Below are 24,614 nucleotides of genomic sequence, written 5' to 3' on the forward strand. Positions count from 1 at the left end.
TTTATCACTATATTGTGGGAAAGAAGTCTAAAATATATACACATGTATTTACAAACATTTATAAAGTCTCAATCACCTCCCTATTTGCTTAAAAAGAAAAGAGAACACACCTTTAACATATATACATAGTACAGTTAAACAAATTCCCATACTGTCCACATCCAAAAACGTACATCTCATTCTAGATGTTACCCCATCACCTCTGTCAGAAGATGAGCAATAGCAGTAGTAGACCTCTGGACTCGAATTTTACCAGTACATGCTAAGAGAGGCAGTACAGCATAGTGGATAGAAAGCTTCACTCAGAGCCAAAAAGACTTTTAATAAGTCCCACTTCAACACATTATAGCTGAGTAACCTTGGACAAAGCAATTAACCTTTCAGGATATGTCTCTAAGACTATACTTTGTAGGGAAGTTGACAATCTACCTTGGTTAAGAAAATCCCACACTGAAGGCTATCTACACCACTGGAATCATAGCTCTGATCCAAAAGAAAAGTCATAACAACTGGACCATAGATTTAGATATTAAAGGTACCTTAAGAGATCATCTCAGGCAACCTGTATCTTTGAAAGGGCAAGAGACTCTGCCATTTAAGAGCAAACTTAAGGGTAAAAGGGATTTGCTAAAAAGCTCCAAGGGTACAAAAATGCATTCAACTCAATAGTTATTCAATAAACTGCCAGGAATTACAATATACTTCCTTTGTTGAATGTCACAAAGATTTTAACACAATTCTACAGTCATGGTTCATTCATAAATCCATGTGTATGAATATTCACATGATGTGCTTATATATTACTAAAATGTATTGAGATTGTGTTGTGTTATTTGACATGTACAGACAAAACTGTTCCCTTTTAACAGTACATCCATCACTTACACAATAATGTCAAGAACAATTCATATAAAGCAAGGCACTTTTCAAGGAGATAGTTTAAGTTCATGAAACATGTTCAAAGACTTAAATCAATTATCATCCTTACTAAAAAAAAATCCCTCTAGCAAAAATTTTTGTAGCAAATTGATAAAACCTAATAAAGGTTTCATATTTAAGATCTATAAGGAACTGATATAGAACAAGAGTCATTCCCCAATAAATCAATAGCCAAAGGCTATCTGATAAAAGGAGGAGGAAGGATGGAATTAGATTATTTTCAAGTATTTCAAGAGCTGTCATGCTGAAAATGGATTATGATAGCAGTATGATACAATGAGAGGTTAAAATAAAAATCACTAGATTCAGAGCCAGAGGACTTCAGTTTAAATCCCAACTTCTTGTTTATGTGACTTTGGACTTACATGTGACACTTATTTATATCCTTAATTTTCCTACACTATGAGAGAAATTAATTTGAATGCTGTAACATTGATTATTAACAAAAATGTGTGATATTTCCTTCCTGTCTAAAGCATAGTTTAAAGAGAAGTGTCCCTCCCTAGCTAAACAATGCCCATAAGTATTCCAGCTCCAAGGCATCTGTGCTATGGAATACACAGGATCCAGTCTATTTTATTTATCCTTTATTATACTTATCCTTTATTAGACACTATACATATAATATATACAGACAATACAGACAATATTTATTATACACAGGGGTGTGGACCTGCAGCCTCAAGGCCACATGAGTCCCTTTAATAAAAGGATTTGTTCTGTAAAACTTGGACTCAGTCAAAAGTTCACACCCAAGGACCTAGAAAGCTCCATGTGGTCTGAGGCCACAGGTTCCCCAACCCTGGTCAGAATGACCCAGCTCATAAAGGAGAAAACAAACCAGAGAGAACCTAACTGGGGTGCCCAGATTAATGGAGGTTCATACCTCATGATCAGGCCACATTCTCAGCTGACCTCTCTTCCCCCAACCCCCAGCATGATAAAATGATTGGGAGAAGATGAGGGCTTGTAGTCCACCTCCTCATTAAATGTCCTCCAATCAGTGTTGAGTTTCGCTTGTCAAGGAAGTTCCCTGCCAGAAGGTACACACCTGATTTAAGGTGTTTCAGAGACTCTCTAGGGAACTTTGGTTATTGAGAGAAATTATTGACCATTAATTTATTGATTATTGGCTAGCCTATTTAATAAATTAGTTTTTATTACCCAGAACTTTATCTCTTGGAATTTTACTCACAATGGCTACAAAATGAGAGGATTAGAATGAATGAATAAGGCTCTTTCTAGCACTGAATCCTATGATTCTAGACTTTTCTGTTTGGACCCTAAAAGCAATGGGCAAAAGCTGAAGAGAGAAATATTTCTGATCTGTCAAGAAAATTTCCTAAGTATCAAAGCTGTCCAAAATGATACTTACTATCTCGAAAGACAGTAAGTTTCCTATCACTGACACCCAATTAATGACCACTGTCAGCTATTACAGAGTTATAGGCTGTCAGGATAGGCTGGACTACCCAAATTCTGCTTGAGATTTTCTCAACTCTAAGTTTCTATAGGTTAGAAAAACGTAAGTGACTTGGCCACAGTCCACAACTACTTGGTACTAGAATTAGCACTAAAATCTAGGTCACCTGACTCCACAATCAGGACCTTTCCAATCACACTATTCTATCTCACTGGCCAACAAATTTGGTTGAGATGGAGTCCAGAAACTATGAGAAAGGAACTAGACAACAAAAATTAAAGAAGACACCATTAAAAGAACAAAAATATTTTTGTAATTGGTACATTAAAGTTCTATCTTTTAAATGAAATTCTATATGGGTATTCCACAATCCTAATTTTAATCTCAACCCCAACTCTGCCAGATATATTAAAGCCTTGACTGCTCTGACACACTACTTAGTGCTCGAGATCAAAAATAAGGCCAATGGTAGAGCTGGCTCCTTTTGGAACTTCTATGATTCAAACTATTTAGATAAAGAAGTACTCTACTGAAAAGTCATTATTTTACTGAAGTCCTAGTATAACTGAGTAATCTAAAAATTACACCAGCATTTATATTTAAGGCTTTCAGCTGCACATAAGTTGGCTAACCAGATACAAATTAAATAGTATTAACTATCCATATTAGTCTTCACAAACCTAAAATATACCATGAAAATTTCCTATCACAATAAATAGAGTAACATAAAGATATACTAAAACTGAAAGGCACAACAAAAGGTATTTTTATAAAAACAAAATGAGTTGGGGAGAGGGGAAGCTTTCACAAAAGTAAAAGGGACCTCATGTCACTGAAAACTAGTCATCAGTATAAAATAAATACACATAAATCATTAGCATTCCCATAAGAGAAATTTTATATTATCTACAGAATTTATAAAAATAAGTGGGACCACCTACCACAAGACACATTGGAACTATATGAATCCAACTATAAGATATTCTACAGAAATAGAGACCTAAATAATTGAAGAAAGAGTAAATGCTTTTAGGTAGTTCATGCCAATATAATAGAGACAAATACCACCTAAATTATTTTTTTCAGGGATGTGTCAATCAAATTACCAAAAGATTACTTTAATAGTTAGAAAAAAATAACAGCAATAGTCATCTAGAGGAACAAAAGGTCAAGAACCTCAAGGGAAGAAATGAAAAGAAGTGGTGAGGAAGAAGCCTCACAGTTATTAAACTATGCTAGAAAAATCATCAAAATGATTTGACACTGGTAAAAAAATAGATAAATCAATCCATGGAACAAATTAAATATGCAACATAACAGAAGCAAAAACAGTAGCATAGAGTATGGTAAACCCAAAGATTCCAGTTACCAAGTTGAGTACTCACTCATCTGAAAAAAGAAATGCCTGGAGAACTAGAAAGTAGTCTGTCAAAAATCTGGTATAAATCAGTATCTCACCACATACATAGCAATATGAACTCCAAACATTCAGAATTAGTTCAATGGAAAGGTTGTATACTATAAGTAAATAAGAGGAATGAAAAAGAAATTACCTTTTCTATCAATGGATAGGTAAAGAAATCATAAAGAAGAAATAAAAAAGATCACAAAAGATAAAACAGATAATATTTATTACATAAATTTAAAAGGTTTTGTGCAAATAAAAGCAGTTAGAAGAGAAATAACTGGAAAAATACCTTTGCAGCAAATTAATCTGCTAAAGCTCTTCATATTCAAGAAACATTAACAAAACCAAGGACATCTACCAAAGTCAAAGAGTGTGAACACACAGTTCTCAAGGGAAGAAATTAAAACCATATTTTAAAAATGCTCCAAATTACAAATAATTAGTGAAATTGAAATTACCTCACACTCATCAGATTGGCAAAGTTGACAAGAAAGGAAAATGACAAATGTTGGTGCAGCTACAGTAAAACAAGCACATTAATGACCTGCTGATGAAGCAGTTAAAACCACTCCAGAAAGTGATTTAGAACTATGTCCCCAAAGTCACTACCCCCTGATTCAGTCATACTATGACTAGGTATACACTCCAAAGAGATCAAAGAAAGTGGAAAAGGACCCACATATGTACATGAATACTTATAGCAGCTCTTTTTACAGTAGCAAAAACTGGAAACTAAGGTGTGCTCACCTTCTGAAGTTGAGCTTAACAAATTATGCTATGTGAATGTAATATTATTGCGCCATAAGAATGATGAAATAAGATATTTTCAGAGAAAACTGGGAAGGTTCCTATGAACTAATATAATAGAGAGAAGTGAGAACTTAAGAGAATAATTTATATAATAACTATACTATTTAAAAAAACAACAACTTTGAAAGGTTTTAGAACTCTGATCAATGTCAAGACAAACTGTAATTCCACAAGAACAAAGATGAAGCACACAATTCAGCTCTTGTCAGAGATGAGAGTTAAAATACTGAGTAAAAATATACATTTTTTGGTTACAGTGGAGGGGAAAAATAGGAAGGCAAAAGGGAATGGGTCAACCTTATTCCCATTGAATCTGGCTTGAGGAGGGAGTGAAATACACACTAAACAGGGTATCTCACCCTCCAGGAGAGTAGGGGGGAAGGGGATGAGAGGGGGGTGATGGAAGGGAGAGCAGGCTGGGGGTGAGGGAAGTTGAAAGCATCCACTTTTGAAAAGAGACAGGATCAAAGTAGAGAATAGAACAAGTGGGAGGTGGAATAGGAGGGAGGGAAATATAGTCATTCTTTTACAATATTTCTACTGTTATTGTTTTGCATTAGCCACACATGTACAACCTATACTGAACTGCTTATCTTCCCAGTAAGGGTAGGTGATAAGGAAGGAAGGGAATGAATCTGGAATTGAAAGTTTTAAAATCAAATATTCAAATATATATACATATACTATTATTAATACCATCTTACATGTAATTGGGAAATATGATATACAGGCACTGAGGCATAGAGATCCACTGGAAAAGTGGAAAGGCGTATGGGAGAAAATATGGGAGAGAGCAGATTGGAGGAGGGGATATCCTGTGGGACTGCTATTTTGGGGCGGTGGGTAGGGGAAAAACGGGGAGAAAATTTGTAATTCAAAATCTGGCGGAAACAAATGATTTAAATCAGAAGTTAATAAAGCATTAAAAAAAATTAAAAAAAAAAAAGACTGAACAAGTACTAGAGGACTTCTGAGGTCCCTCCTAGCTCTTAGATTCTGAAAAAAAAAAAATACACACATTTTTTGCTCTTGGCAAATAGAATAACTTGATCAATACTTTTTGAGTATATATAATTGTTAGATGGAAAAATGACAAAATTAAATTAAAAAAACAAAAACAAGTAGCCATCCAAGTTCAACTGGAGACCTATAATAAAGTGACCAATCCATTTCATTTTTAGACAGCTTTGATTATAAGGAAGTTTTTCCTTATAAAGGTCTAAAATCTGTCTCCCTATAACTTCCACAGATAACTATAATAAAAAGCAATAGCATTACTCTATCATCTCGGAAGGAGTTAGGTCATAGTTCTCTGCATATATGCCATATCTACCCAAATAGGGCTTTTTTTACCTTTTTATTTGCTTCCTTGAGTAAAGTTTCATATTTTTTATTGGCATCCTGAAGCCTACACTGATAATCTGATATTTCATTTCTTGCTTTCTCTTCTTGTTCCTTCAGCTCTTTTTGTACACAATCCAAACTCTTCTTCAGTTCACACTTTTCCAGGATTAGCTCATCCAGTTGTATCTAAAGGCAAAAATGTTTGAACAATTTTATCCTTTTTGATAAAACTTTATTTTCCTTTTTAAAAAAATGAAAAAAAAAAAACCTAAGTACATGACCATGAAATGTTACATTCTGAAGGGGAAAAAAAATTTACCTGGGAACATAAACAGAGTCAAATAATAAGTTATGGTTACAATTTTTTTAAATAAGATTAAACCTGAACTAGTATTATATGTCAATGAATATTATCACAACACAATTATTTTTACATTATTTTAAGTATGTACCAGAGGAAGCTGTTAGCTAAATAAACATGAAAATAATACAACAATATTAACAAGTCATGGATAACACTCTTCAATTTAATGTTCATCACCCAACTTGACATCTTAGTTATTTCCTCTTAGTGGCTTTGAATAACTGTGTCTATCTTCTACAGGAAGACCTCATTAACTTAACAATGTCAGAGAATTATTAGCCCAAATAAGGAAATTTCTGAGATAACCTTAATACTCTAATACATTTTAATTCTTAATCAAATTTTTTTTGCTTTTTGGAGGGCAATTGGGGTTAAGTGACTTACCCAAGGTCACACAACTAGTTTTTTGGTGTCTGAGGCCAGATCCGAACCCAGGTTCTCCTGACTCCAGGATCGGTGCTTTATTCACTGTGCCACCTAGCCGCCCCTACATTTTTATTCTTATAATATTTTAAAATGAAAGCCTACATAAAATGTTTCATATACTTGTCTAAATATAATTTTAAACTTTTTTTGCTGACTCAAGATTGTCATAAACATCAAAATAAGATTGCTCTTAGAAGCTGGAGTATGTATAGCTACTTGCCCCTAAACCAAATGATTCTAGAAACTTGAACTTTCATAGCTGTCTTTTTTCGCATTCACTGTCAGTCATATTTGTGTCTATTCTTCATAATACTCTAGCTTTTAACCTGAATTAAGTAGAGAAACTTGCTATCAACTACTGAAACTGTGTGAAAAATAAAGTTCTCATCTATCAAAAGGAACCAAGAGTCCCCTAAGAAATACTGGATTTTATTTCATGAACACTTATTTGCCTGTTCCTAAGTCGTACTTCCTCCACTTCTTGTAGAGTTTTAGATAGGTTGAATAATAAACAAAAATAATCATTCGGTAGCTGGTATTTATCCATAGCATTAAGGTTTACAAAGCACTTTGCATTCATTATCTCATTTGGACCTCACAAGAACTCTTTTAAGCAAATCTGACAGATATCATTATCTCCATTTTTAAAAGGAAGAATGTGAAGAAACCTGATCAATAGGTGGATTGGGTATCACTGTATTTGAAAGCAAAGGTTTCAGAGATATTTCATGTCATACGAGGTCTCCCAAATAACAAAGGTGGCTTTATTAATCTGAAATTATTTAAATGTAGTCAGCATTTCAGAAAGCAACTTACTTTACTCTTCTCTGCTTCTGCTTCTCTAGTTTTGACATAATCAGCAAGCCTGTTCTTCTCTCCAGTATATTCTTCTTGTAACACTGTCATCTTTTGCATCATCTCATTCATTTCTTTCTTTAACAGAGCTTCATTATCTGTCACTGTATTTATCTAAAATAGACATTTTTATTGATCTCCCAAATATTACATAGGTGGCATATGGATTTTTAACCAAATTAACTACCTCTCTACAATATATTCTGGATAATTACTTTAACCTTCAAAAAACAATGTACCTTGATAAATTCTCATCTCATTAAACCATTCCAACAATTTTCAAAACCCATGAAAGCATTCTTTCCTTTGCAGGGAAGATTTAACAGAAAACAATTGAGAGGAATAATATCAAAGGACATTACTAAGTCTTCAAATCGTTCACAAACATACCATTACAAATTAAAACCTAAATAACATTCGGGAAAAGGATATGAAAAAACACTGTATGAAACAACTTCTTGGATTTCATCAGCTCTAGATTCATTGCTGATCCCCATTACATGCTGATCTAAAAGAAGCATCCTTACTAGAACCTGTTAAAGAGCGCTACTTTTATGTATACTTAGTTCTAAGATGAAAGAGTTTAATCATCTCTAAAGTAACAGTAATTTCAGGCTAACAATATAAAAAAGCCCCAAAGTACTTTAAGAAAATAGACTTCTGCATAAGTAATTTTTCTTTTTGGGGTTTTTTTTTTTTTTGCTTTTTGGAGCGCAATTGGGGTTAAGTGACTTTCCCAAGGTCACACGGCTAGTTTTTTGTGTCAAGTGTCTGAGACCAGATCCGAACCCAGGTCCTTCTGACTCCAGGGCCAGTGCTCTATTTCACTGCACCACCTAGCCACCCCATAAGTAATTTTTCTGATTTACTATTCTGTGTTTTAACCCTTGCTATTAAGGGGGGAGGAAATCATTGTGTCTACTGCGCATCCATGGCCCTCAGATAATTACTGGTAATATAAAAATGAAAAACAATAGAGCCTTGTTTTCAAGGACTTTACAATATTTTAGGGGTTCAAAGAAACATTTTTACATAAGAAGGAGGAATGCAAAAAGAGTAAAGGGAGATTAAAAATTCTGTTAAAAAAATATAAGTAGGTAAGGAACACTTCCAGCAAGGGGGAAAGGGAAAAAAAGAATGCATTTATATGGTTCCTACCACATGTCAGGCATTATGTTGTGTTTTTTACACATATTATTTCACTTGATCCTCACAACAACTCTAAGTGGTATATGATATTATTTTCATTTTACAGTCCAGTTAACTGAAGCAAAGAGAGGTTAAGTGACTTTGCCCAAGGTCACATAGTTACCATCTGAGGCCAGATTTGCTCTCAGGTCTTCCTGATTTTAAGCCCAGGACTCTATGTACTCTACTAGTAGCTACCTCCAGCAAAGGGGTGTGTATGGTAAAAGGGAATTAGGAGGGGAAGGTCACACTGACAAAAGTTTTATTATGAAAGTGGCAACACTGAGTTGAACATTGGAGTAAGATTTCAACAGGTAAAAATGCAGAGGAAATCTCTTCTAGGCACAAAAGACAGCCTGAATGAATACACAGATAGACACAAAAAGGAATTCATCTGGAAACAGTTCAGTCTGGCTAAAACAAAAAAAATATGAAGGAGATAGTGTGAAATAAGGCTGGAAACAAATCTCTTATATAAATATAATCAACCTCCTTTCTTGATTTAATATTAAAAATGTATTTAACATGTTTCTTAGATGATTAAGGATCATGAACCCAAGGTCCTCATTCTTAATATTAATTTCTATGACAAAATCTTGTGAAAGCAAAAGGTATGATAGAATGGGCAAAAGCCATCCTAATATTAAAACATAAATCTGGTATTAGTTGTCCTATAATTTCTCTCTCTCTAAAAAGCAAAATAATGCATTGAGAGTTCTAGTTAATTTACATTTTTCCATAGTTATGTTAGATGTCAATAGTAGATAGCACAAGACATCAAATACTACCCATAATCCTCAAAACCTCTCCATTCCCTCATACTCTGAAGACATATGACTATAGATTGCATTATATTGATGATCTGTATTATGAACATGAGACAGAAAAGTGCTTAATAGACGGCAGTCAGGATGACTAACATTCAAGTCTTAGCTCTGATATATTTACTACATGAACCTGGGGAAGCCACTTAACCTTTTAGTAGTCCCCTCAAACCCTCTAACACTAGAAGTTGTAAAAGGGTTACCATTGGCATTGGGAATTCCCTACATCAATGTAATTCAAGGTCTACACAAAATTTAAAATTATGTATACTACTTTGCAACTTGGAAATTCCAGGACTATTTTTCCACTAATTATTATTTGAAATAAGAGCAATATTCATTTAGCATTTAAAGATTTTCAAAATATTTGCTCAAACAAAATCTTATGAAATATCTACAAAGCTGCAAACAGCATAATTCACTTTTTCATAATTTACCTTTTCAAGAAGAGAAGAGTTTTCCCTCTTTGTCAACTCAAGTTCATTCTCCAGTTTTGCATAAGAACTTTGCAGAGCTTCTAAACTGTCAAACAAAGTTTCATTCTTGGATAGTTCTTGGATCTTTTGTTGTAATTCTGATGTGAGATTTTCCAGCTGTGATTTTTCTTTCTTCAGGAGTTGGTGCTCTGCCTCCATCTGGGTCAACATAGAGGAGAGCTTTCTGAGGTCTTCAACTTGTTTTTGAAGTATTCTGTTTTCTTCCATTGCCTTCTCTAATTTCTGTTTGTCGCTTTCTGTTTCTTGAATAAGGTCATTCATAGAAGATTTCAGCACAGCATTACTATTTTTGTTCTCTTCAAGCTGCTGCAGCAAATGAATTTTCTCGGTTTTTAGACAATCCACTTGACAATTTAGATCCTGTTCATTAACTTTACATATATTATGTTCTTCATGTAAAGATTCTATTTTCTCATTTAGATCATTCAACTGTTTTTTAAGCAACTCTATTGTATGATTGGATTCTTCTTTAGATTTTCTCTTTTCCTCTTCTTTTTCTTCCAGTAGGCTTACAAATGAAACATTTAACATTTTCAGTTCTGCCACTTGACCCTGCTTTTCTTGTAGTTCTTTCAAAATGTTTTCTTTTTCTGATGATAAGGAAATAATTTCAGTTTCCAAACATTTTAGGTTTTTGTTCGTCTCTTCTAATTCAGAAATTCGACCCTGCTTTTCTTGCAACTGCTTTAACATGCTTTCTTTTTCTGACCTTAAAGCAGTAATTTCAGGTTCCAAACATTTTAGGTTTATGGTCACCTCTTCTAATTGACAAATGAGATCTTTTTTCTCTTGCAGCTCCTTCAACATGTTCTCCTTTTCTGACCTTAAAGAAGCAACTTCAGGTTCCAAAGACTTTAGACTTTTGGTCAATTCTTCCAAATCAGACACCTGACCTTGCTTTTCTTGTAGTTCTTTCAAAATGTGATCTTTTTCTGATGATAAGGAAACAACTTCATTTTCCAAACACTTTAGGTTTTTAGTCAACTCTTCTAATTCACACAGCTGCCTCAATAGATTTTCTTTTTCTGATGTTAGAGAAGCAACTTCAGATTCCAAGCACTTCAGACTTTTGGTCAACTGTTCTAATTCTGACACTTGATTCTGCTTTTCTTCTAACTCCTTTGACATGCTTTCTTTTGCTAACCTTAAGGAAACAACTTCAGTTTCCAAACATTTTAGGCTTATATTCACCTCTTCAAATTCACAAATTTGATCCTGCTTTTCTTGTAAATCTTTCAATATCGTTTCTTTTTCTAACCTTAAAGCAGCAACTTCAGGTTCCAAACATTTTAGACTTTTGGTCAATTCTTCTAATTCAGATACCTGAATCTGCTTTTCCTGTAACTCCTTTGATGTGTTTTCTTTTTCTGACTTTAAGGAAACAAGTTCAGTTTCCAAACATTTTAGACTTATGGTTATTTTTTCTAATTCACATATTCTATCTTTCTTTTCTTGTAGTTCCTTCAACATATCATCTTTTTCTGACTTTAAAGAAGCAACTTCAGTTTCCAAGTATTTTAGGTTTATGGTCAACCCTTCCAATTCAGATACTGGACTCTGCTTTTCTTGCAACTCCTTTGACATATTTTCTTTTTCTGACCTTAAGGAAACAACTTCAGTTTCCAAACATTTTAAGCTAATGATAAGTTCTTCTAATTCAGACACTCGATCTTGTCTTTCTTGTAGGTTTTTCAAAACATTTTCTTTTTCTAACCTTATGGTGGTAAGTTCTGAATCTAAGCATTTTAGCATTTGTACTAGTTCTCCTAATTCAGAGATTTGATAATGATTTTCTTGTAATTCTCTCAGTGTATTTTCTTTTTCTGACCTTAAGAAAACAACTTCTGTTTCCAAACACTTTAGGGTTTTAATCGATTCTTCCAACTGGCAAACTTGATCTTCCTTTCCTTTTAAGTCTTTCAATATATGTTCTTTTTCTGACTTTACGGCAACAACTTCTATTTCTAAACATTTTAAGCTTTCAATCAATTCTTTTAACTCATATACTTGATCCTGACTTTCTTGCAGTTCTTTCAATACATTGTCTTTTTCTGACTGTAAGGAAACAACTTCAGTTTCTATACATCTTAAGGTTTCAGTCAATTCTTCTAATTCAGACACTTGACTCTGCTTTTTGTGCAATTCCTCAGATATATATTCTTTTTCTGACCTTAAAGAAGTAACTTCATTTTCCAAACACTTTAGAGACTGGGTCACCTCTTCTAATTCAGATACTCTATTTTCCTTTTCTTGTAGTTCTTTCAAAATAATTTCTTTTTCTGACCTTAAAGCAACAAGCTCTGATTTTAAACAATTTAAGGTTTGAGTCAACTTTTCTAATTCAAACACTTGACCTTTATTTCCTTGTATGTCTTTCATTGTATTTTCTTTTTCTGATCTTACACAAAAAACTTCAGTTTCAATAAATTTTAAGCTTTGGGCCAACGGTTCCAATTGTGACACCTGACCTTGCTTTTCTGGTAACTCTTTCAATATATTTTCTTTTTCTGTCCTTAAAGCAATAATTTCTGTTTCTAAACATTTTATGGTTTGGGCCAACCCTTCCAATTCAGACTGTTGACCTTGATTTTCTGGTAACCCATTCAACCTATTTTTTTCTGACCTTAAGGAAAATAATTCCAATTCTGAACATTTTAGGCCTTTGGTTAACTCTTCCATTTGTGTTTTCAGTGTTTCTAATTCAGACTTTGCAGTCTCAGCATCAAGAATCACTGCTTCTTGATTTTCTTCTGACATCTGCAATTCTCTTTCAAGTGCTTCAATTTTGTCCTTAAAAGCATCAGTGTTACGTTTACTTTCCTTCAGCTTTTCTGTAACGTAGTTCTTTTTCTTTTCATCGGCCTCTATACGAATTTTTAGTTTTTCTATGCCACTTCTCAGCTGATATACTTCTTCTTGTGTTGAATTCAATCTTGCTGCAATCTCACCTTTTTCAATTAGAGAACTCTCTAAAACCTTTGAAAGGCTTACATTTTCTGCTTCTGATTCATTCAACTTGGCTTTCAGGTTTTCTGATTCTCTAATAAGAAGCTCTTTCTCATTGGTCAATTGACCAATTTCATTTTTCAAGCCATCTTTTACCAAACTAAGCATCTGTGCATCCTTCTCTAAACTCTGAAGCTGTTCTTGGAGATGATCTCTGTCTTTTAAAAGTTGGTTTACATCAGATGACATAGTCTGAAGGAGAGAAGTTTTCTCTCTTACCTCAGACTCCATTGTTTCTATATGTTGCAGGGATTGCCTTTGATTTGCCTCAAGCACTTCAATTTTTTCCTTCAATTTTTCACATATTTCTTCTATTTTCTTTTTTCCCCTTAACAGAATGTCTAGTTCTCCACTAAGGTGGTTCTTCTCAGATATAACCAGAGAAAGTTGTTCTTTAAGGTTGGACAACATTTTTTGTTTGTTATCATTATCTTTTTCTAAACAGAGATTCTTTGTTTGAAGACCTTCTAAGTCAGCTTCAATGGAGAAGGCATGATTCTCAATATTGTTCTCTTCAGATCTTACCCTCTTCAATTCATTTTCAATTTCAAGAAATCCTTTGCAGTCTTTATTCACCATTGCTATATTATCTCCAGTATCTGTAGTGTCCGTGAATATAGCTTTGCATCGTCTTGAACCAGAACTTAAGTTTTCTAAAGATGTTACTCTCTGAAGTAATTGCTGATTATCATAAGAGAGGGATTCCAGTTTTTCACTCAGATCTGATTTTTCTTTTTGAAGTTCCTGAATGACTTTTTCTAATTCTGCACACATGCATATCTTAGCAGTTAATTCAGTCTTTTGTAAACCCAGCTGGGAGTCTAATTCTTTGATTTCACTAAGTAATCTATCAACTTTTTTATTACTTTCCTCTATGCCATGGACTAACTTCAAGTTTTCATCTGAAGTCTTTTTCACCTGCATTTGTAGATTCTGAATGAGGACTTGATTTTCCAGGAAATCCATAGCTGCCAAAGTATCATTACTAGAAAACGATAATTCATGAATGCATTCTGAATTGTTTGGGGTTTTATCTGATGAATTTCTATGTTCATTTTCTAAGTTCAGTTCCCTAGAATATATTACTGCAGAACTGATACCATTTATTTCAGCTATTTTCTCACAGTGCAAATTTAAGGTTTGTTGACCATTTTGTTCACAAATGTGTTGTCTGTCACTTTTAATTATCTTTTCATCAATGAATGAAACATCTTCTGATTTATCTGAGACACTGTTTTCTTGGTCATTCTTAATTGCCTGCAATGACAAAAAAAAAAAAAAAACAACAAAAAAGTATTGTATTTTCACAAAGAAATATAGAAGTAGGCGAGAAAATTAAGTTCCAGATATATTTTTCCATAATAAGAATAGTTAAAATGCAAGTTTTCTCTTGCTCACCTCCCAAACTGTTCCTCAACTCTCAATTAGGAGTGTCAAAGCAATCATTTTAAATGTTATTTTTTTATTTAAGGTAGATAATTGTAGTCTATCTATATTAGATAAAATTGGGGCAGGAGGTTGGAAACATTAATAGTAAAAATATAAAACTTCTGTTTTCCTGTACAAAAATAATGGCAAACAAATTCCAACCTACTTACCTTTCTTTGTAATTAATTTAGCTTAGTTTCTTTTAAGATTTCAGCTATTTGAAACAAAAATTAATGTTTAAAATATATCTGAAAATTAAAATATATCTGAAAGAAACAAAGGAGTATTTTAAGCAAGTAGAACTAGATTAGATACACCATAGTAAGCTACCAGGCAAAAGTTTTCAAACACATGTACTAATTATAAGGAATTCTTTCTTAATTAATGTAATTCTAATATATAACATTCTTCCTGAAAAGTTAGAGGGGTCAACTCCATCACATAACTTTGTATTTTCATGCCAAATTTATATCAAACATATACTTGCTAACATTGTTAGCCAATATCATTCAAAAACTATGTCATTAGTATTTTTAATAAAATTCATACAATATAAAAATTAAATGTTAATGTTTAACCAGTCACCTAGAAGACACATTAAGTGATCACCACTGATGTGATCTAGCAAATAATCCCCAGCAAGAATTAACTCCTTTAAGCTCCAAATAATTTGTTTCACTTAAAATATTATCACCATAGAACTAATTAACAATATTAGGCAGAATATGCCTTTACAACCACTACCTCCTGAGTGGTGAATAACATGTACTCATGCCTTCAAGCTCATGTTCAAACATTATAATATTGCTAAAAAGCAGTCACTGTCAATAGTTCCATGTATAGTATGATTACAATAATGCCAATCACTGCAGTAATTTGCTAAAACCAAGAACTACATGAATTTGTTTTACTGAAATAGTAATTTTTTTTAAAGTTTTAAATAATATAGGAATTTAACTAAGTTTATTTTGTTTTCATATTTAGGAAATCTTTCATCATCATAATGGATTTAATGTAATAGAATGCCTTTTTTCCTTTGAACATCAGTAGCTAGGGTAGGGGAAAACAAGCTTGTTGAACATACTTACACCTTCAGCAATAAGGAATGAACGGGAACTTAAATCAAGACCTTGAAGTTGAAGTCTTGCTACTTCAAGCTGAAGTGACAAATATTCAATCTGTGTCTTTTCTGCAGCCAACTTTGACTCCATTTCCACTGTCACACTTGCCAGCTTTTGTTGCCACTGTTCATTTTCTGATAAATACTGCTCTCTGAGAGATTCAAGCTCTTTCCTTTCAGATCCTATGAGTTGTTTAAGCTCTTGAATCTCTTTATCTTTCATAATCTCTTGACTTTGATATTTGTCTTCTAGATTCTTCAGTGGCATCTGGTAAGTCTCGCATACCATATCAAGTTCTTCAATATTCAAACTGGAATCAGATCTAGCAATTTTCTTAATCATGCAGTCTACCACAGGACTGCTACAAGGGGCTTCCTCTATATTAGCACCAGACTGATTGTCTAAAATATTCTCTTCTAAACTGCTGGTGGATATTTCTCTTGTTTCTTCAAATAAGTCCTTATAAAAAGAAGATTCCACAAAACTTGAAAGATTGGGGATGTCATTGATACAAGAAGATGATAAAGATTCACCCAATTCTAGTGCAAATTCTTCTTTACCAGGAGTACACTGCTTCGACAAATCAGTTTGTAGATTTTTAAGATTTATTGACAATGCAGAATTTTCAGCCTTTAGTGTGTCATTGTAAGAACGTAGCTCTGACAACTTGGAGCTCATGGAGCAGTGCTGTTCATATAAAATTCTGTGTTCGACTTGTAAAGGTGAAAATTTTTCCTGTAACTCAACAAAATGCATTTGAACTTTTTTGTTTGACAGTTTCAAATATTCATAGTCACCACCATCTTCAATACTGCCCTCTAGAAGTTTTAAGCAAATAGACTTTGGTTCATTACACTGTTCCCCAAGTTGATCTTTAACATTTTCTTCAGTTAGGTCGCCAGGAAGGTCATTATTTTCATTATTTAGTGTCTTAACTTCATTTACTAGTTTTTCTACTTTTTCTGCCATTTTGGTAGTTGCTAAGATACATTCTGATTTTGAATCATTCAGCTCAGATGTTAGTTCTAACTTTTCAATTTGTAGAATCTCACACATCTTCTCTAACTCATTTAGCTTATTTACTGCAGTCTGCAAGGAGGTCATCCATTGTGCATTATCATTTTGGCTTGTTGACAGTTCATGTAGAACTGAAATATACTTTTCATCCATTTCTCTTTCACAATCCTCATAATTGTTAGTTTCAGATGATGGATCATTTTGCTTCGTTTCCATTACCTTTGAATCCCTAGTTTCTAACTCCTTTCTCATCATTTCTAATTCTTGCTTTAAGACCTCTTTCTCCTGTTCACTTTCCTTAAGTCTTAGTTCCATATGTTTGACAGCTTCCTCAAGTTGTAGCACTTGTGCATTGTAAGTATTTAAGGAACAGTCTTTAGCTTCACTATTCAAATGAAACATTTCAACTTGAACCATCTTGAAATTATCTAATTCATTCCCATTTTCATTTGAAGCCTCACTGATTTGTTCAGAAGCTGGGCCGTCAGTAAGAACCAATTCATTCCGTTGCACATCTTTAATCTTACCTAATTTCATCAATCTGTCATTCTCTTGCAGCAAGACATGATATTGTTCCTGTATTTTGCTTTTTTCACACTTAAAATCTGAAATTTCTTGTCTTAAGCCATCAACTTCGATCTTTGACCTATGTTGAATAGCTGCAATTTCAGCTCTCAGTTCACATTGTATTGCCTCCTTCTCATGAATTAATTTCTCATTTTTTTCCTCAGCTAAAGCTAGCCTGCCTACATAATCTTCATGTTCTCTTGCAAAAGCTCCTTCCAAGTCTTTTAATTCATTATTTCTGTTTCCACAAAGACTTGCAGTATGTTTACTTAAGATATATTCCAATTCTGTGTTCTTTTCCTCCACTAACTTGTATTTCTCTTGAAGACGTTCAAATCCCTTTTCAGCTCCTTCACCTCTCTTTACCGAAATAAGCTCTTCCTCTCTGTTTCTATCAGATAACTCTAAAATATTTTTCTCCCTTTCAATTAAGCAGTTCGAAAAATTGCAATTTTTTTGTATCAAGTTCATTTTTTCTATATTTAAAATTGCATTAATTTCCTTGAGATTCCTATTTTCTTGGGTCAATTCTTCAATTTCTTTCTTGTTCTGAAAGAGAACTGAATTAATTTCCTCTTTCTCAGAACTCAGGGTTTCAGACATCAACTGCAGCTCCTTTACTGACTCTTCAAGTAATCGGTTATTGATTTTTAAATCTTCAATCTCTGTTTGTCCAGATTCCTGTAGTTCACTAATCATCTGAAACTGCTTATCCACAAGACTTTCATTCATATGTTCTGCTTTAATCAGATTTTCTTCTATTTGACCTTTGATTTGCACCAACTCTCCACAATGTTTTTGTAAGTCTGAGTTCATCTGCTTTTGAGACTCTATTGAAAGCTCAAATGAAGAAACTTCATGTTGTAGTACAGCTGCACTTTTTACACTCTGGTCTTCTAAATGTAATTTAATTTTCTGATCTCCCCTTTCTAAAGGTAGGCTGCTTTGAATTTCAAGTATATTTGTAAAAGAATTATTCAATATTGGCTGGTCTAAAATCAAAAGATCCCCACAGTGATCATCACTTGTCATTTGAGAAATGTTTTTGGATTTTACTAGATTATTAATCTTTTCATACTGTATACACAATTCTTCATAACGCTGATCTTTCCCCAGCATTTCACTGGACATTAACTGTAGTTTTTGCTTCAGATGTTCAACTTCCTCAGTTACCTGAATTATTTTCCAAGAGAGATTTTCTATTTCCTTTTTATATTTTTGATCTGAGCATTCAGCTTTTAGCTGGAGTTCATTATAAGCTCTTTTCTGTGCTTCTAATTCTATATTTTTTCCTTCTATTGCATCCTGAAGGTTTCTGATCTCCAAGCCTAAGTTTTCTTTTTCAGTTATTTTGAAGCTTTCATTGGCATCATGATTTTTCATCTGCTGAGTCTTCAGACATATTTCCAAATGATTAATTTTGCTTTGCAAGCCTTCCTTTTCCAATAAAAGCTGATTCAAAAGTTGTTCTTTCTCATTTTTCCACTGAGAAAATAGAGCTGTCTGGTTTTTTAGTTCTTCACATTCCTTCTCCTTTAATTCCAAAGTACTAAGTAACCCTTCTGACTCTTTCTCTGTTCTGTTTAATTTATCATTTAGCTGTTCAATATGATGTTCCCTTTTTTTCAGAAGATCTCGAGAACATTCCCGTTGCTTTTCTAGATCAGCCACTGCAAGCTTCAGTTTCTCCAAAGTCAAAGATTTTTCCTGTTGATTTATTTTTTCTTGAAGAGCTTTTAAATCTTCCTCTTGAGTGGCATTCTTATCTAAAAAAACATAATGTTTTTAATTAATTATAATCTATGGGACAATAAATTTATATAAAGCAGGTTACAATGAATTACCAACTACCTATATACCTTTCTAGACTAATTTGAACTCATTATTTAAGTTTATATGCTTTATATACTATATAAGTCACAGACAAATAAAGTGAGACCATAGCAAAGCCAGGAAGGGATCACCCCATTTTCTAATGCATATTTTTCTCATAATTTCTTCTCCTTTTTTAAAAAAAATAACTTGAAAGGTTGATACTGTCCCCACTATTCTAAGAAAGAAACTGCTAGATTTACCTGTAACTATTCAGAACAAACAGAATTTCAAACATATAGCGTATGGTTATCATAACATTGGGGCAGATAGATGGCACAGTGGATAAAGTCCCAGGCCTGGAGTGAGGAAGATACATCTTTAAAGGTTTAACTCTGACATCAGACACTACTAGTTGTGTGACCTTAGGCAAGTCATTTAACCCTATTTGCCTCAGTTTCCTCATCTGTAAAATGAGCTGAAAAAGGAAATGGAAAACCACTACAGGATCTTTGCAAAGAAAACCCCAAATGGGGTCACAAAGAGTTGGATACAACTGCAAAACAACTCAACAACAAATCTTAACATGGCACCTAAAAATACAAAACAACCATAATGGGGGCAAGCTCCTCTGTTACCCCAAATCACCTATATTTTATATCTAGGAAAATAGTGGCAAGAGGTCTTTGATGCATGATACCACTCCAGTCTATTTTTGGAAATGGTAATGGCAAACTACATGAGCTTCTTTTCCTTTTAGTTTTCCATTAGGAAAACAAGAGATAATTGATATTTATACCAGCTGTTGTTTTGAAAACAGAGAAGATGAAAAGTTCTTTTAAGAAGCAATGAAATCATTTAAATTCAGAATAGTTAGAAATAATAAATATTGTGAAGTTCATAGAAAAATATAACGCCTTAATCAGTAAATGTGAGGTAATCAAATAAAAATAAGCATATATAAATAAGGCATGGCAAAAATATACACACAAAAAATTAAACTGTAAATTCAGGTGTGATCGGGGTAGCTAGGTGGCGCAGTGAATAGAGCACCAGCCCTGGACTCAAGAGGACCTGAGTTCAAATCCGGCCTCAGACACTTAACACGTAACTAGCCAAGTGACCATGGGCAAGTTTAACCACAACTGCTCCTCCCTCCCCAAAAAAAATTCAGATGTGATTAAGATTAAGAGAACATTATTTGGCTGCAAAAATCATTAAACCAAATAAAAAATCTTATAAAATGGTCATTGAGGGCTTGGGAAACAATACAGCTAAATAAAATTTGGTTTATAAGTATTATAATGAAAATTAGGGTAAACTGAGGCACAAAGATCTGAGCACATTCAATTTATTGGTAAGACTAGCAATTACCAATAAAAGGAGCCTCTCAGATCCTCAATAAGCCAAAAGACCCCTAATGAGGGAGGACAGCTTTCTTTTATAGACAAAAGGAAGATCCTTTTCTATAAAGATCCAGAATAGAAGGCAGCATCATAGATGGGGAAAACAGTATGATTGGTTACAAAGCTTATAGCATCATTGATGGTAAAAACAATATGATTATAGTTATACAATCTGAAGTATCATGGGTATGATGAACAACATGGTTAACTGGAAGTTAAAAATGAGGGACCAGAAACAATCCCTCCTTCCATACTCTTACTAAGAAAGTTCATTGTTTGAGTCCACATGCAAGGACAGTTTAGTGATAATGTACAAGACTTCCTGAGATAACATACCAGATTCCTTTGTATTCACCTGCATCCTTTAAGGAAAACAGATTTCTCTGACACAAAAAATGATTAGCAGGAGAGAGATTTCAACTTTTAAACATAGTTCAGAGACAAATAAACGATTTATAGGAAGTTGGATTTCCAAACTTAACTCTAAGATAAATAAAACATGACTTGGGCAGTTAAAAAATGTCACACATGATACAGAATGAAATCAATAAAAAAACAAAATCACTTTGTTTTTTCCAATTTTCTTAAGAAAAACTGTAACGAAAGATGAAATGAATAGTCTCAAAGTAACTAACACACTTGAATTGTGGGGAAAGTGATTTGGAGGATTTTATCATTTTGCTTTCAAAGAACTATAAATCAGTCATTTGGGGAAAGTTAATTTAAAATAATCCCAACTGTCATAACATAAATTGTTCAAATAAATTACATGTAAAAATGTGTACTAAAAGTCTCATTCTCTTCCCTACTCCTAACCAAAAACGAAGGACATTATCCAAGGCAAACTTTAACAATTTACTTCATATCTCCAGGATATTCAAAGAAGATCTATATCTTCTTAGTGAAAACAACAACCTAGATACTAAATACTTAAACAGTCATTCAATTTACCTTTCATTTCTTCTACAAGGTTCTGATTCTGCTTAAGACAATTTTTGGTTTTCTTGAGTTCTTCCTCCAGTTGGCAGACTTCTCTTGTTCTTTTATCTAACTGATGGCTGAAAAGTTGTTTTTCCTGTGTCATTTCCTAAAATATTGATAATAAGATTTGATTGTAAGCAAGAGGAAAAAAGTACTTGTAAAAGAACATAAGAAATTAATTATTACAGAGTAATAATGTGGGCACTGAAGACTGAAATAAAAGCTGCTACCTTGGTGAAGTATTGGGATATGAAACTGTGACTAATGGATACCAAAGCTCAATAAAAAAAATTTTAAGTTATGCTCCTTAATGAAGGCAGATGCTTTAATTTAAACAGTAAGCCTTAAGAATAGAAAGGAAACGTAAACATAGGGCATGAAAACTAATGGCAGGGAAACTGATGACAGGTCTTTTTTCATCGACACAGTACCACAGAAAAAATGCTGGCTCTTTGAACTTTTCTTATGTGACACAAAGGATCCAAATGTAAAGGTGCTCAAAAGGCAAACACCACAGGTATTCCTAAATACATATAAATCCCACAATTTCACCGCAAAACATTGTTGTTTGTATTCATGTTGCTTGTATTCATTTGGAAAAATAAAATAAAATTTAGCAAAAACCGATATAATGCTGTCCTCAGAACCTATATATGGGAATTACTAAGTAAGTGAAATTACCTAATCACAATGTTATTTTGGTACTTCATTAAATAAAGGTCCTTCGAGAGCTATGGAAAGACAGGCACACAAATACATAGTTGTAAGTCTTAGAATTAGTCTAATAATTACTAAAAATAATTTGAAAGAATTGAAAGAAATAAAAGTAAGCAAAGTAGTCATACCCTTTGAACCAGAGATTCTACTGCCAGGAATCTACTCCTCCAAGGAGATCAAATATAGAAAGGCCTAATATATATAATATTTATAGCAGTAATTTGATGTCAGCAAAGTACTGAGAATGAAGGGGGTGCCAATATAATGAGCAATGTCTAAAAAAATTTTGGCGTAGGAATAACAGAAAATTATTGTGCTAGAAAGAAACTAAATAAAGAAATTCAGAGAAACATGGGATGATTTGTATAAACGGATTCAAAGTAAGCAGAAATAGGGAAATTATATACACAAGGACTACAATAAAAACTCAATCAGCAAGACCAAGATTCAAATCTCCCTTATGATACATACTGACTGTGTAACAATGGTTAAATCATAACTATAAAGGCAGTTATAAGGACTGATTTAAAGAAGTGGTGATTTCACATAATGACAGATACCCAAATCAGAGGTCCTCACACACTGATAAAAACGCAAAATTCACAGCTGCTGTTGTTTTGGGTTTTTTTAATTATGGTAATGGGTTGACCAATAAGGCACATAATATATAATAGTAAATGACCACAGTAAACTACTGTTTTATAAACCCAAAGGTCCAAACCACTGGGGCAAGAACTCATGATTTGATCAATTTGCTGGGAAAACTAGAAAGAAGACTGGCAGAAACTAGGTACAGACCAACATCTCACACTGTATACCAAGACAAGGTTAAAATGAGTACATAATTTGGATATAAAGAGTGATATCATAAGCAAATTAGGGGAGTATGGGAGAAAAAAAGCTACCTGTCAGAGCTACAGAAGAAGAAAAAGTTCATGACTAAACAAGAAGTAGAAAGGATCACAGGAGGTTAAATGGTAACTTTAATTACATTAGATTAAAAAGGGTTTGCACCAAAAAACAAAGTTAAAATGCAGCCAAAATTAGAAAGCAAGAAACTAGGAGGAAAAAATTATAGCAATGTTCTCTAGTACAGGTCCCATTTCCCAAATATAATGGAGACAAATTTATATAAGAGCCATTTCTCAAGTGTTCACTGGTAAAAAGGATATGAGTTTTCAGAAGAAAAAAATCAAAGCAGGGGCGGCTAGGTGGCGCAGTGAGTAAAGCACTGGCACCAGAGTTCAGTTCCGGTCTCAGACACTTAACACCCACACAAAAATACTAGCCATGTAACCTTGGGCAAGTTACTTAACCCCAACTGCACTCCACAAGGCAAAAAAAAAAAAAATCAAAGTAATCATTAGTCAAATGAAAAAATATTCTAAATCACTAAAAATTTAAGGAAATTCAAATTATAACAACTCTGAGGCACCATCTCACATTCATCAGGTTGGTCAAGATAATAGAAAAGGGAAATAACAGATGCTAGAGGGATAGGGAAAAATACAGACACTAATGCACTGCTGGTGGAGCTGTGAACTAGTACAAGCATTCTAAAGAACAATATGTAATTATGGCCAAAGGGTTATAAAACTGTGCATACCTTTTGACCCAGCACTACTAGGTCAGTAGCCCAAAAAAGTAAAAGGAAAAGAACCCATATATACAAAAATATCTATAGCAGGTCTTTTTGTGGTGGCATAGAAGTGGAAATTGAAGAGATGTCTGAACATATGTGTGTGTGTGAGTGATCATGATGGAATACTATCACATTATAAGAAATGATGAAAGGAGATGACTTCAGAAAAGCCTAGGAAGACTTATGTGAACTGATACAAAGTGAAGTGAGCAAAACCAGAACATTGTACACAGCAATAGCAATATTGTATGATGATCAACTGTTAATGACTTATTCTTAGCAATACAATGATCCATGAAAGTACCAAAGGACTCATGATAAAGAATGCTATCCACCTCCAGAAAAGAAGCTGTTAAACTATATGCAGATTGAAGCTTATTTTCTTTCACTTTCTCTTTTTCTGCCTTTTCCCCTGCCTGCACCAAAGCTAATGTGAAAATTATTTCACAACTTCATATTTATAATGGGTATAGTATTTCTTGTCCTCTCAATTGGGGGAAGAGTTTGGAGGGAAGAAATCCTGAGCTAGAAATAAAATTTTAGTCCACTAGTTGCATTTGTAGAGAATGGTTTGTTAAAATGAGAAACATAAAATTAATTTAATAAGGACATGTAGATATGGATTCTATTTCTGTATGATAACCTTGTTTATGGTGCCCAGGTGGTAAGAGCTGGCTTATATGACCATGAAACAGAAAGAACCAAATAGTTCACATTTCTTAAGTACACTTTCTATGTTTCTTTATCATGATGCTTAGTTTTTCTAATTTTTTATCTATTTTTTCTATTATTTTTTATTATTTATTTTTAATAATATTTTTCCCAAATATATAGACAAC

General features: G+C 33.4%; 1 protein-coding gene across 4 annotated transcripts in view; it reads right to left on the reverse strand.

Annotated features, from left to right (window-relative positions):
- Positions 1 to 24,614, reverse strand: part of CENPF (centromere protein F) — an 89,148-nt gene that overhangs the window by 14,301 nt on the left and 50,233 nt on the right. For 3 of the 4 annotated variants that reach the window (XM_069066054.1, XM_069066053.1, XM_069066056.1), the window contains 5 exons: positions 21,387 to 21,522; positions 15,601 to 18,983; positions 10,019 to 14,341; positions 7,531 to 7,683; positions 5,934 to 6,110 (listed from right to left, as the gene is read on the reverse strand). In XM_069066054.1, the coding sequence (XP_068922155.1) occupies positions 5,934 to 6,110; positions 7,531 to 7,683; positions 10,019 to 14,341; positions 15,601 to 18,983; positions 21,387 to 21,522 (8,172 nt within the window). The remainder of the gene's footprint in view (positions 1 to 5,933; positions 6,111 to 7,530; positions 7,684 to 10,018; positions 14,342 to 15,600; positions 18,984 to 21,386; positions 21,523 to 24,614) is intronic. The other variant, XM_069066055.1, reaches the window with a different exon arrangement.

Source organism: Petaurus breviceps, unplaced genomic scaffold (genome assembly GCF_028583685.1).
Source record: "Petaurus breviceps papuanus isolate PSGF00001 unplaced genomic scaffold, PetGlider_PUasm1.0 90702, whole genome shotgun sequence".
Lineage (NCBI taxonomy): Eukaryota > Metazoa > Chordata > Mammalia > Diprotodontia > Petauridae > Petaurus > Petaurus breviceps.